The sequence below is a fragment of the Plectropomus leopardus genome, chromosome 14 (genome assembly GCF_008729295.1).
Source record: "Plectropomus leopardus isolate mb chromosome 14, YSFRI_Pleo_2.0, whole genome shotgun sequence".
In the NCBI taxonomy this organism is placed as follows: Eukaryota; Metazoa; Chordata; class Actinopteri; order Perciformes; family Serranidae; genus Plectropomus; species Plectropomus leopardus.
Window position 1 is genome coordinate 4551643 of NC_056476.1, and position 14109 is coordinate 4565751.

General features: G+C 40.7%; 1 protein-coding gene across 1 annotated transcript in view; it reads right to left on the reverse strand.

Annotated features, from left to right (window-relative positions):
* Positions 1-6370: 6370 nt before the first annotated feature.
* kcnh5b (potassium voltage-gated channel, subfamily H (eag-related), member 5b) overlaps positions 6371-14109 on the reverse strand; it is a 158104-nt gene continuing 150365 nt past the window's right edge. Inside the window, exon 13 of the mRNA XM_042500812.1 lies at positions 6371-7821. Within this exon, the coding sequence (XP_042356746.1) occupies positions 6727-7821 (1095 nt within the window). The 3' untranslated portion in view covers positions 6371-6726. The remainder of the gene's footprint in view (positions 7822-14109) is intronic.

Here is a 14109-nt window from a genome sequence, read left to right on the forward strand (position 1 = left end):
GAAGGTGACTAAGTGAATTCATAAAAAATATTAACCTTAGGGGCTGAGAAATTGGCTTTGGATTTCGAAGGAAAAACAAAATAGTAAATTAGAATAAATAAACACAAACAAGAGTAAATAAGTCAAACATTCTGCATTAGTATAAATAGGTCAGTGGTGTAATAAAACAAAGTATTATTACTTATGTACAGTAGTAAGTATTTTTTGGGAGTATCTGTACTTTACTTGAGTATTAATATTTTTGTCAACTTTCACTTTTACTCTACGTTTCCCTCAGAATCAAGTATCAGATCAGATTCCTGCTGGAATAAATCCAGTTGTGAACATTTTGATTTAGAAGCTTTTCTTGATGATTTTTTTTCACTGTAGAAAGTGCCACTATACTCCATGGCTGTAAAGTACTCTGCTACTTGAAGCTGCATGCTAATGTCATGAACATGTTTTTTTGGGTTGACAATGCTTTTAATTTCTCCTCAATTTTGGATAAGGTTTTTGCTAGAATATGTATGTATATGTGCATATGTAAAAGGTTTTGGTTTAAAAACGTATAGATTTTAATGTAAGAAAGTGCCACTATTCTCCATAACAGGCATTCCCCCAGTAGCAAGTACAATGCTACATGTAGCTACATGCTATCATCAGGGAAACATGTTTTTTTGGGAGTTGCCAAAAGAGACAGGCTCTAAAATGCAGCATTTCAGACAGAGGGTGAACACAGGTGTTTCAGAACAGAAAGTAAAATGAAAGAAAGTGTTATTCTTTTTTAAACAATAAAGCATGTAAAAATGTTCTGGTAGATACCAAAAATACAAGCATGAACCTGAAAGTTAGCTGATAGGTCCCCTTTTAATTTCTCTAAGAAAAGTTTGTTTGTGTGTGTTTGTTTTTTACTTACAGCTCAACAGGACACCGAAGGTGAATCGCCGTCCTGCAGCAGAGAAAAGCGGCCTCTTTGTGTTGTTCCAGCTCCTACTGTGTGTCAATACAGATCAATAAAAGCCATTGATTACTTAATGCCCCTTTCGGAAAGTGAGTGAAGAGGAAGAGGTTTCTAAAAACAGAGTGAGAGACAGACAAAGAGAGACAGGTAGCCCAGAGAGAGTATCCCAGACGGCTGTTTATTATTCTGACACTACAGTTTAGGTGTGCAACTGTAAAACAATACATGAGTCAGTGTGGGATTTCAGTGCTGCTTCCTACCGTTGCTTTAACAAAACAGTAGAAATTGATCACATTCCTGTAGAAAAAAGAGACAAGCTTTTCCTAAAGGGCCCCGTTTATTAAAATAAGTTTTAGGAGCGAGCTAAAGCTAATGAAAAATTAATCCTGGTGAGAAAATCCTGCAGGTTGCGTTGATTTTTTTGTGAGATAAGTCAAACAATAAAAAATTCTATCACTATCCCAGGAAATGACTTCCATTTGTTTCAGTGTCATCTTCAATGCAATATGCAGAATCAAATCAAGCCGAAGGATAATTTTAATAAACGAGGCCCTGCGGTCGTGCCCATCCGTCCCCAGAGAGGTGGATTCATGGTGTCAGTTGGTCGGCACGACGCAGACAGACCGCACATCATCAGCATGCTGAGGAGAGCGTGATGGAGTTACAAGAGAGGGGAGATCAGAGAGGGGGGAGAGGGCGGAGAGAAAGCGGGATCAGAGGGGTGAAGGTGGAGAAGACAGAGGAGGCCCTCGAGGAGAGAAAACAAACGCAGAAAGAGAGAGGAGGTGTTTGTCCACGAGAGACAAGAGGACCTCCTTCCAGTGTCAAACCGAAAGTGACAAAGGAGAGAAAGAAGAGAAGAGAGGAGAGCTCTCCAAATGTGAAGAAACAAAATAAGCTCCCAGTGAAGATTCAGGAGAGCAGAGCCGTGGTTGGGGTTGTACATTCAAGTGGCAAAGCCGAAAAATCCTGTGCTGAAAGCTGTGTAGGTGTGTGTGTGTGTGTGTGTGCAGGGCTCAGATCACAGGAGTCGCCCTTCATTCTCTTGTCAAATTAATAAAGAAGAGGATGAGCTCTCTGCCGCTCGTGTCTCCGCACAAAACCTGACAAAGGCAGGAAAACTCTCTAACTGGATACGCGGTCGAAGCCGTCCGAGGAGTCTCCTGTTCTGCATCTACATCTCATCATGTACTTTAACTGCTGAGGGAGCATTTCTCAAAATAGAACCACTGTATTGCAAATCTAAAATTGTGGATTTTCTCAGTACTAGATTTCAAAGTTATTCAGAGAGTTCCTTCTTAAGCTCTTCCTGCCAAACTTCAAAAATGGCTCCATCTGTCACAATATTGCAGACATACGTAGTTTATGTATGGAACCTGGAGTGCACCACAACATAGACTTCAATAAGAAAATATTAGGGATACATTTCCAAGTGTACTGGAAATGTATTAAGGGGTATTTTTTTTTTCTTTCAAATCTGCTCAAGACATTAAGGACCTGGATAAAAGTCAAAGTTTTGAAAGGTGTGGAGAAAGTCTACTAAAAGAAGTAAGTAAGTAGAGGTCTTCACGGGTCAAGAAAACGCACCCATGGAGAACGATTCCTGAATCTGACAGTCACATTCTGAGATAATTAGACCAGAGCCAATCTGAGCTGGGTCAAAAATAGTTCTATTTATCAGTCTAAACTGTTTTGGTTTGAGTTGCCAAAAATTGTAGATATACGCCGTAGAGATAGAAGTACGAGGCACTCGCCTTGTGGCAGCCTGGTGAGAGCATCCTGATAACGTGAGCTCAGTATTCTGTTTCTCTGGACCAAGCTCCAAACATCAGGCTCTGATGAAAATTCACACTGTGACCAAAAAGTGGCCACTTGTATCATGGACATTTTGTGTTTCATGTCCTTTTGCTCTGAGCACACCTTTTTCTTAGCTCTTAACTTTGTTTTATTTATTGTAACTGTATATTTTTCTGCACTTTGTGAAGCACTTTGTCACTTTGTTTAGACAAGTGCAACACAAATAAAGTTATTATTACTTATAAAGTGGATTTACAACGTCCGTCACGTGATGCCCATGGGCCAAGAAAGACGTTTTTAATTTGACTTACGTTGGGAAAGAGACATCTATAGACCAGTAGATAATTATTTCTGAGCATCAAAACTCATTTCACTATCTAGATTTAAGCCATCCAGTTGTAAAACATTTTGGAGGTCTAAAAAAGCTGCAAGATTAAACATTTTTGTCTGCCATTCAATCTAGCGAAGCACTTAACTGGAAGTCAGTCACTCCGCTGGCCGAAGTTAACTGCTCGGGCACACTCAGCTGCACTCGGCTGCTCGCCAACCGTGTCACTGCCCAGAAGGAAGCATGAATCTACTGCTAGCTCGCCCAGCACCACTGAGCTATTTAACATTACACCTCAGCTGTGGAGGTCGCCATTAATGTTTACAGCCTATACTGTCATTAGCACAAGCCTCTCGTCCATGAGTAGATGCACACTTATTTCTTTGAGTGTAGTTTGGTAGAGAGAAAATAGTTCCTACATGACACTGTTCATAACAAAGTCTGTGGATAATTTTGAGTAACAGGGTCATGATTTCCAGAAAGAGAGAATGCTGTTGAGTTTTTCAAATGTATTTTTTGGCGCTTTGAGCACCACATCTAGTTCCATTATTTTGGGAGGAAAGCAGACATCTGTTTGTCCGATATCTCCAACACTCTGCAACTCACACTAAAACAATCTAGACTGATAAACAGCATTACAGGTAAGATGAAAAATATGCATATTTGATTTTGGAGTGAACTGTCCCTTTAACTTTGGATATGATCTTGCTGATATTTAACATTTTTGTGTTAGCAGGTTGTCTGCAAATTAGCATGTTGGCACTAATCTAAAATACAACTAAATCTAAAAGGAATTTTTGTTTTGACACTATTTTGTCATGAACTCAAGAGTTAGGAGTTTTTGACCTGTTGGTGGCGCTCCATTAAAACTGAACTGCTGAATTGACAGTGTCACTGCTTTCCCTAAAAAAAACAAAGAGACAGTTCATTTTGATATTATGCTGCCCATCATTTGGTAAGTTTAGGTGTCATGTTTGGTTGGTGAATATAAATAACTGATATCTTTTCTGCACACGCAAACAAATCCTCTGTCTCTCCTCTAGATATATATTTGTATTTATGACCCTAATCCTGGCTTGCCTATCGACACTAAATATTATGGAGTTATAAAAGTCCACCAGAATCAGCCTTTAAGAGTCAAATGTTGCATAGCTTTGCATGATATTCTATATAAGTGACATGTCAGTGAGTTAAAGATATGAAGCAAACTGCAGATCTACACAGGTACAGTAGAAGCCATCATGGAAATCCTCAAATATATTAATTTTGCGTTTCTGGTACGGGGGGCCAGATTGCCTGAAACTGCTGCTGAGGCGTCCCTGAGCAAGGCACTTACCCCTGATTTGTGCAGGGGATCCGCTCAGTGGCCAACAGCAGAGAGAACGAGAAGAAACTCTCGGCGGTGACAAAGTGTGAGTGTGAAGCAGGTACAGAAAAAAGGCTCATGTGCTCAGGATGAAATTATTTAAATACGAAAGCCATTAAAACGGCGTTCTTTCAAAAATGTTCAAGCGAAATCAGATTAGCATATTGTGACAGAAATCTTGTGTCTCAGCTCGTTGTCAACTAGTGTGATTTTATGCCAATTAGCATTACAAAGTTATTAATTCTCATCATTTTCCAGTCTGTTGACAGCGGAGAGACAAATCTGAACGAAGTCTAACATCATGATCGACTTCAGACAAGATGGGAAATTTAAATTTCAGTGCAGTGAGTGGTTTGGGGGGAAGTTTTGAGAGCCTGAAAACTGTAAAAGTTTTAAACTTTTTTCCAAGAATAAAAAAACATGTTGACATGACATCAATGATTCTTTCTCATGTATGTGTATGTATGTATGTAGGGTTTTAACCTCTCTTTGTTAATCTTTATGTAGCTACTTTTGTCACTGTTCAAGAAAGCAACTGAGTGCAACATTATTACTAAGTCGGTTTCATTTTCAATATTCTATTATAAGTAATTTCTTTGTCTTGTATACTAATACGAAAAACGTAAACAATCTGATGTTTGCTTGCTCACACAGTATCCAAACAGGAAGAGGTGTGTTTCAGGCGTAAAAAGAAATTAAAGGGACAATCCAATACGAGCTCCAGATTTTACTTGACATCAGCCTGTTTTCTGCCACCTGTCCATTCAACCACACTGTACACATAATAAAGCAGAAATGACGTGAATCTAGTCATTTCGAAATATTTAAGGCTTTCATGATGGCGACTGTACATCTATGCTCTGCCTTACTCTTATTATTCTGCCTTAATAAATATCATGTGTGTGTCGTGTGATGAGTGCTGCTCACTGCAGGTTGAAGGGGGGACAGCGTCTGAAAAAAACCTTGACTTCTGACAAAACCAACTGATCTGCCTCCTGTGAAGAGAAACTCTCCCCGGGGCCATCAGGGTCCACATCAAGAGACGCCGCCACACTGTGTAAGTGTGCGCATGTTAAGTGTGTGTGTCAGCTCTTGCACACACACACACACACACACACACACACACACACATATGCACTCTGGAGCATAAAACTACTCCTTTGCATGCAGATTTAGAAAACTGATATCATAAAAAGTACAGTATTCCATTTTTTATTACTTGAGCTTTTTGCGGCGAAGCTTAATGGAATTCAGAGCGGGGCTTCAGCGCAACGCTCGCTGGTTAAGACTGCCGTGTGTGTGGTGCTGGGGCTGTGGGATTACATGTCACTGTGCTGAGTGGACTTTTATGTGAACTAAACTCTGTGTTATTTCCCCAAAGCCTTCTTGCCGTCCCAGCTTTACCCAAAGTGCATTCTGCCATCCCTGATTCATGCAAAGGAATGGAACAAAAAACAAAAAAAAAACATCCTTCATTCACCGACATGATAACAAAATCTGAATATTTTAGCGACGAACCCGAGCAATGCATAGAGACAAGGAGGAATCTAACAAAATAACCATTGAAGGGTTCACCCAACATGAAACTAAGGACATTTTCGTAATCAAAAATAGAAATTATTATAAGAAGCAAATTGATAATTAATATAAAAACATACCAGAAAGTTCCCTTCATGTGTTCAGGGATACTTCTTCGTCACATTTGGGAATCTGTGTTCGTAGTGGGCAAAGCTGAATCAAACTTTCATTTCATCTCACAGGCAAACAAAAAAAACCCCAACCTTCATCCCTTTTTCACTATTTCTAAATAATCCATGCACGATCCCTTTGCCAGTAAACCCTTTTGTTATTCAATTATAGTGCTACCAGTATGCAAACCCTGAATGTCCACATAGTAAATTATCAATGAAAAATATTTATATTTACAGTGTAGCTCAATAAAATGTCTCTTTAAATTGCATGCAGTCAACTGCATAATATACAGGCAATAAGTACGTTCAGTAGTTGTTTCTTTGGCAGGCCAGAATCCAGCTGGACATGCATAGAGAGGTATGTACAATCACAAAAACGGGACCAAGGTCACTGCGGAGCGACGACTCCCACATGACCTGGAGGTAAAAGTCAGTGTGCAAATGTTAAAGAAGCCAGTTTTCTTTTTATCTTGGAGGATTAAGACCAGTGGCGTAACTGGTGCCCAAAAAATGAGCGTAACCTTGAACTGATAATTGTGATCATTCTAGGACAATGTGCCATGTGATCACTGGATGTTCCCGTACACCACTGGCGAAGCTCTCTTCAGAGCCCCTCGTCCTTCTCTGAGTCTGGAGAAACAGGCCTAGAAACGGTGAAAATGTCCTGACGTTGGATTTTGGTTTTCGGTGTGGCGGCGGCGGACAGTGTCCCCGTGGACGGCCGCTTCTTGTCCGAGAGCAGTTTGATAATTTCGGCTACCTGACTTTCTAGGGCGCCCAGACGGCCTCCCAGATTCTGGATGTCCTCCCGGAGCTCCAACCGGGTTTCATGCAGCGCCGCCTGCAGGGCCTGTTCCGGGATGGGGCAGAAAGGGAGAGGGGACCCCGCTCCTCCGGGGAGAGGGCTGTGGAGGAGGGGGGTGACCGCAGCGGGGGTCCGTGCCTCCCCCGCTCGGTCGATCCGCAGCTCACTTTTAGTGATGCCGCTGTCGCAGGAGTCCGTCTTGCGGAGGGGATTGTTGCTGGAAACCCCACCCTCCTCTATATCCCCACCTCCTCCTGCTTCCTGACTTTTACCCTCTTGAGAGAGCATCTCCACGGAAACTGCCTTCACATTGTTGTTTAGCCCCTCCTTCTTGGCCTCCACTGGAGCCATGTTGTTTTTCAGGCGCATCCAGCCGCTGGCCTTGACGGCCGGCTTGGCGAGCGCAGGGCTGGTATTGATTTTGAGCCTGACAGTCTGCTCACCTCCGCCTCCAGCACAACTGGGCTGCAGCTCCATGATATCGCAGTTGTTCTGCTTGGCGGGGGGTTCGCCAGGATGGCTGTATGCCAGCGAGCTCTGCATGGGCGTGACCTGAGACACGGTCAGCACGCTGCTGCTGGGCGGAGCCCCGTTCTGCATGGAGGACGGGGGGCGCTGCAGGCTGAGCGGCAGGGAGTGCTGCAGGCTTGAGTGGCCCAGCTGCAGGCTGTGGGGGTGCAGGTGCTGGTGGTGCTCCACCTGCAGCTGGTTCTTCTCCACGTCCAGCTGCGAGGCGGCCGCTGCTCCCTGATTTCGGAGCTCCTTCTGCTGCTTGAACTTCTGGAAAAGCTTCCGCACGGGATGGTCCTGCGGGATGGTGAGCTGCACCTCGTTCTTCGCCCGCTGCCTCTCCTCTTCCTCCTTCTTCACCTCACTGATCTTGCGGAAAATTATCTGCCGGGGAAACACACAGAAAAGAACAACATGGCGCTTATCAGAACATTTATCATTTCATATGAATACTATGAATAATAATTCTCGCTCTGGCATTCTCTCCTGAGCGTTGCACATTAATCATCTGAGATAAAGGCCTTTTTCTACAAGAATGAGAAAAAAAGGGAGAATTATTATTATGGAAATCTGTCAGTTTGTCTCAACTCCTTCACTTGAGCACATTCACATGTCAGAAAATTCTCTGCAGTGCACTCAGGTACTGCAAAGTGTAGCTGGCTCCTGGAGATCCGTGTTAAATTATCCATCAGTGCTCCTCCACCTCCCCCTGTATTATTCAGCCTGAGTCTGGCGCCACTCTCTCCTGGCTCCCCTTACACACTAATTACATTGGGAATGACAGAAATCCCTGCCAGGCAGCCAGCCAGCCATTCAACTGGCGATTCAGGTGTTATTCTTAGTTTAAATGATAATGCTCCCAATAGCTCCAGTTAAAGAAGGAAGGGAGGGGAGTCGCCCACCTTGCTGGCCATCCGTGATCTACCCACCCGACCATTTTTACTCTCTAAACTCTAGACTTTCATCCGCCCATACTTCCTGCTCCTCCAGCTCCTTCTGCTGAGATTTTCCTGAGCCAAACTGAGCAAAGTCTCAGCTAGAAGAGTCTGTCATGTCAAATCTGCACGGCTGCCTGAAGGAGTAACCTGCAAGATTAACAGTTCTAATTAAATTACCCCTGACAAGTAGCGTGTGGTTTGATTAAAAGTAATTGAAAAGTTAGCACCGGTGGGTTTTGTTTTTTGTACTTGTCTCTTTCTGAGGAGAACAATGAGTCCACTGTCTTTGTGTATAAATCAAAACAAGAATCCGTCACAAGTGAGTGTCACTTCGTATTAGCCTCAGCAAGTACAGTCCCTTCCTGTCCTCATGTCAAGAACCAAAACACATCAGAAATGTCTTCCAAAAGTGCATCTGAAAAGTAGAGCACTTCAGCATATCAATCTGAAAGAAATACACACAAATATTAGTATACGACATATTACTTATAAGTAAAAGAAAATCTGAGCCTGATTTTTTTAAGCACACAAAAATGACCTAGAAAAATGAAAATTATAAAATGATAATTTTATAGTTTTCTCTAACTTTTTTGTTTTCCTTAACATTTTCCCCTAGATTCTTAAAAACAATAATTTTCTACATCTACTAATGTGTAAAACATTTATTACAAAGTTGCTTAATGCTTTTTTGAAAGAAACTGCGATAATTTGCTCAGAGTTTAACATTTTAAATATTTGTGAAAGGCATCTGAAAGCAGCGCAGGGAAAATGATGTCGCTCCAGGTGTCAAAAGTTTAATCAGTACAAAGGAATGCTGCTGCTTTTGTCAAGTGAAATGAAGCTTTTTGTCGTCACTATGGTGACTTTGACTGCCGGTCATATGTTTGAAAAACTCTTCAGAAAAATTGTCTGGCCTTGCAGTAATGGTTGGCACTGCAGCGGTTCTTAAAACCACCAAAAGCAGAATAAGACCACGTGGCACCAGGTTGAGTGGCCTGACACATTTCTCACACTCAGCCTAATTTCTCCTGACCCAATTATTCCGTCCTTCTGTCTCCTCGACAGCCAGCGCTCACATACGGAGCCTCATTCAAAGTCTCAAGTAGCCGTCCACTGTGACACATGCACAGAACAACGCAGAGATTTGAGTAATGCCGCTGAATGGCTCTCTTCTGTCAGCATCAGAGAATTGAGAATTCGTGAGAGAGGGTGAGAAAGACAAATGGCTCCTCGAGAGACACTCGGGTGAACAGCTGTCGTATTAACACAGAGAGTCTGTGTGATTACTACAGAGATTATAAAGTGTGTGCAGCATCGCAAAAGTATGAGGTGACATTTGGGCTGCAGTGGTGCATCATATTACATCACATCATTAATTACCATCATGACATAACACCCAGAACAGGTTGATATTAGGTTACACAAGTTGTGGAGTACTTACTTAAGTGTCTCATGTTAATCAAAATTATTTTCACCTCCAGCAGTGAAACTACTTGTACGTGATTTCATCCTCTGGTGAGTAATTTTTCTTTGAGATTTTTTTTTTTTTTTTTTTAAATAATTACAATGCTGGCTAACATCTATTTAACAGAAATGTATTTGAGATCATTTTTCTTTGAAATAGCACTTCATTTTTAGAGTATCTACCCAAACTTTGCACTTTTATGTGTTTGTTAAAGAGATTCCTTTTAGGCCTATTCTTTAATAAAAAACTGATTGGCCTAAATACTTAACAATAAACTTTTTAAATAAGTATTTCACTGCTGGGAAGATGACCTTTTCATAAAGACACAGATACTTTAAGAGTGCGCTTTGTGATCCAAAAAAACAGAGAAAAAGAGCTGTGGCAATCTCTTTTGCTTAAGAGGTGAAAAAACTACAAGTGCCAGAATGCACTGTGCCTCGATGGACCGATTAATACTCCCACCAGTAGGTGCAGCGCTTCTGGTGTATGAGCATGACGCCAAAAGCCACCTTCTGCATCTGAACAGATGAGAATGCACTCGTGCAGAAACGGTGGCGTTGTTATTATACGCCGGCGGACGATTGGATGGCACCAGGCGAGTCCACATGCAACGTGCACGGACGGCGTCACTTGAGACTCTCTCTCTCATGTTTTTGAAAGAAATCAAGCTAATTTGCTCAGACTTCAAAAGGTTAAAGAAACATTTCAGTTTCATATTCTTTATTTCCTCTACATTTTGCCCTCAGTATCCATTCACCAGATTCAAAATTAAATTGGGCAAATAGCACATATGGCATTTTAATCAGTACAAAACTTTGTTTTGCACTAAAATGTAGTCACCCTGTGCAGCTTCAAAAGGCTAAATGTTTTTCTGGAGTGATTTCCACTCAGACATCAGAAATAACAGCACAGTAGAGTAAGTAGTGCCACACTGGAAGTGTACCAAAAACCATCCAACATCACTTCAATCACAGACAAATACATAAACATATGAGCATCGTAGTGGAAGCAGCCGTTATGTAACAGATGCTTCCTGCCAGCTCGTGCACACCTGCGTCCTCTGAGTGTCTCAGTGAACAGCAAAACATGTGTGCTACTTCAAAAAGTGTTTTTGTCTGAAAAAGGTACCAGACAGTGAGTAGTCGGTCGGCTGGATTGTTCCAGCCACAGCAAATGTAGCGTCAAATTTTAGATTAACTCTTTGTTGTCAAACTGTTTTTTAAGCACCAGCGAGCATGTTACAGTAAAATAGTTGATCTTAAAGTATGAGACATTGTTGCTGCCATTTGCCTGTTGTGCATCAGTACAGCAGATCATCCTCTCGGCAGTATGTTGAGCTCTGCAGTGTGCAGGTTATCTAAGAGCTGATGTGCATGAAGTCAGTGTGGTCCCTTCATAGCTCACCCTGCAGTCCCCTGAGAGCGCCGCGGTTTCTCCCGCCAGCTCTACATGCAGAATTGAAGATGCAAATGCTAATGAAGAGAAATCAGAAAAACAGAGTCTACCCCCCTACTAAATGAAAAAAAAAAACATCAACCCCCAAATAAACCATGATAGAGAGGTAAGAAGAATTAGTCAAACGTGAGATCACGAAGATTTGGGGCAACGACTGTGTAATTGATTTATAATAGCTTCCACAAACTTCATGTAGGCATTTTCTGGAGTTTTTAATGTCCCTTTAACTGCCTTCTCTTTCTTTAAAAGTATATTTTCTTCTCCAATGCTTACTTTTTATACACCATGTTGGTTTTTATACACTAGATTGTTTTTGCTTTTTTAAAAAAGCTGATGATTTTATGACCGTTTTTTTATTTTGCTGCCTATGAAGCACAGTGTAACATGGATTTTGAAAAGTGCTCAAAAATGAAGATGATCATTATTATTTCTTCTTAAGTATAATACTGTGCCTTGTTATGGCTGCTATAATATGTCCTCTGAGTTAAACAACAAAAAGTGTAGTCTGTAGCTTCCCTTAAGGTAAGACATACTGTAAGTGTTTTCTAATCTGACACCACTATCTACAAACCACACATATTATATTTGTACATTGTAAATAATATTTGTACATTATTACATTGTAGGTATGCTGAAACTTTACATTTTGCTGTGGTTAATGTGTGTTATGTTTAATAGAAATAAAGTTTTTATAGGGAAAAGATCAATGTGCGATGAAATGAAGCAAACCTCTCTGGTTTTTCAGAACCACATTACAGGCTGATCTGCTCAGGGTGACCACACACTAAAATGTGACAACAGTTTCATTTGGACCAGTGTGTTTGGCAGGTCAACATCCTATTCATGTATACCTCATGAAAGGCTTTGAGATAATCTACGTGAATCAAGCCGAGGTGCAAACAAGCTCTTGAAAAGAGCAGAAAGTAAAAATACTCTCTGCAGTGTGGCTGCCAGTAACCATTGGTAACCAATTTAAAACCAAAAAGGCCTATTGTCTGTGCAGTTACGAAACACATGTCCCTATGTACTATAATTTAATTCCTCTTTTATAATCCTTTTTTTTGGTTCATGTTTGACATTTGATCTTAGATTATTTTTTACATATTCTTATGTGATATTTTATCTATTTCCATGTAGATATGCACATGTTGTCTTTGTCCTCTGAAAACCACATTAAAAGATCCGCCATAAAATTTCTTTCATCCCATTATTTCAAATATTATGTGAAGGACCTCGGCTGCACAGATTGCTGGTATGAAACATAAAGGCTGCACTTTTGCACTCTAAAGCCTTTCTATAAATGACGTGTTTTCTGATCTGAGATTGCAGCATGAAGAACCCCTGTGTCCAGATGACCTTCAGGTCTTCACGTTGCTTCTACAGTTTCTCTCAAAAGATGTGAACCATAGTAATTTGAAGGAGTTGTTGTTACAGAATTATTCATTGGATGGCTGGATTTATGAATACTTTAGATGCAAAACATCACATCAGGAACAAGAACACAGGACTCAGCTGCTAGTTTTTACTCCAGACATCTAATTACGAGCTAATTAGAGATACCAGACAACAACACAATTGCCAGAATAAATCTCGGTATTGTAGGTTTATGCAAATCATGGATATGTTACATTTGTATGTTTCATATGAAGTGAGTATGTTTAAACTTTAAACACAACGTAAACTTATTCTTGTTTTTCATTTTATTTTATCTAAATGCTGTCGTTATCGAGTGGTTAGGTTTAGGCACAAAAAACACTTGCTTAGGGTTAAGAAAACATTATATTTGGGCTTAAAATACCCACTTTGTTCGCTACAAACACAACTGGAACTGTCCAAAACTTGTGGCAAAAAATACCGGCTTTTGTCTTGACAAATATGTCAAACTCTTGTTAAAAATGCCTGCTTTTTGTCACTACAATCATTCTTGTTAAATATACGCACTTTTGTGGCTACAAACTTGACTGACAATGTCTGATTCACATTTAAGAATTTTCCTTTTGTCACTAGAACACAACTGGAAATGTCCCAGATACATGTTAAAAATTATCCAATATTGTTGCAACAAAGACAGCTGTAAATGTCCCTTTGTCAAAAGAATACCTGTTTTTGTTGCTAAAAAACAAGACTAGGGATGTCCTTGCCTCTCATAAAATAGCCGCTGTGGTCACTTCAAACACAGCCAGAAATGTCTCAAAGTCTCCTTAAAAAATACCCACTTTTGTTGCAACAAACACTACTAAAAAATGTCCTAGCCACTTTGGTCATGACAAACAAGGCTAGAAATGTCCCAAGCTCTTAATAAAAAATGCCAGTTTTTGCCTCAACAAAACCACTTGAAAATACCCTAATCTGTCATTAGAAAATACCTGCTTTAGTTCCCACAAACAGCAGAAAATGTCCCAAACTCTCACTAAAAATACCCTCTTTTGCTGCTACAAATGTGGCTACAAATGTCCCAAACTCTTGATTAAAAAATACCCATTTTTGTCTACAAACATGCCCAGAAATGTTACAAATTCTCCTAAATAAATGCCCGGTTTTATCTGTTTTAGAAACAGTGGTTGGCTCTTGTCTGCTGATTGTTACCCGTCTCACCTGGATGTAACTCCAGGTGAAGGTAATTCATTAGCTGATAGGACAGAAAATCTGTACTTCTTCAGGAGTAAAAAATTGTCAAGAGTCTCAAACATCACTCTGGATTTCTGGGATCTCTGTAATTACGGCACAGGCAGGTGTAATTTTTTTAAAAGGGAGCTGATTCCCTCCTGCTGAGGTGGCTGGTGAACCTGTTCAGACGCAGCTTGACTAGAAAAA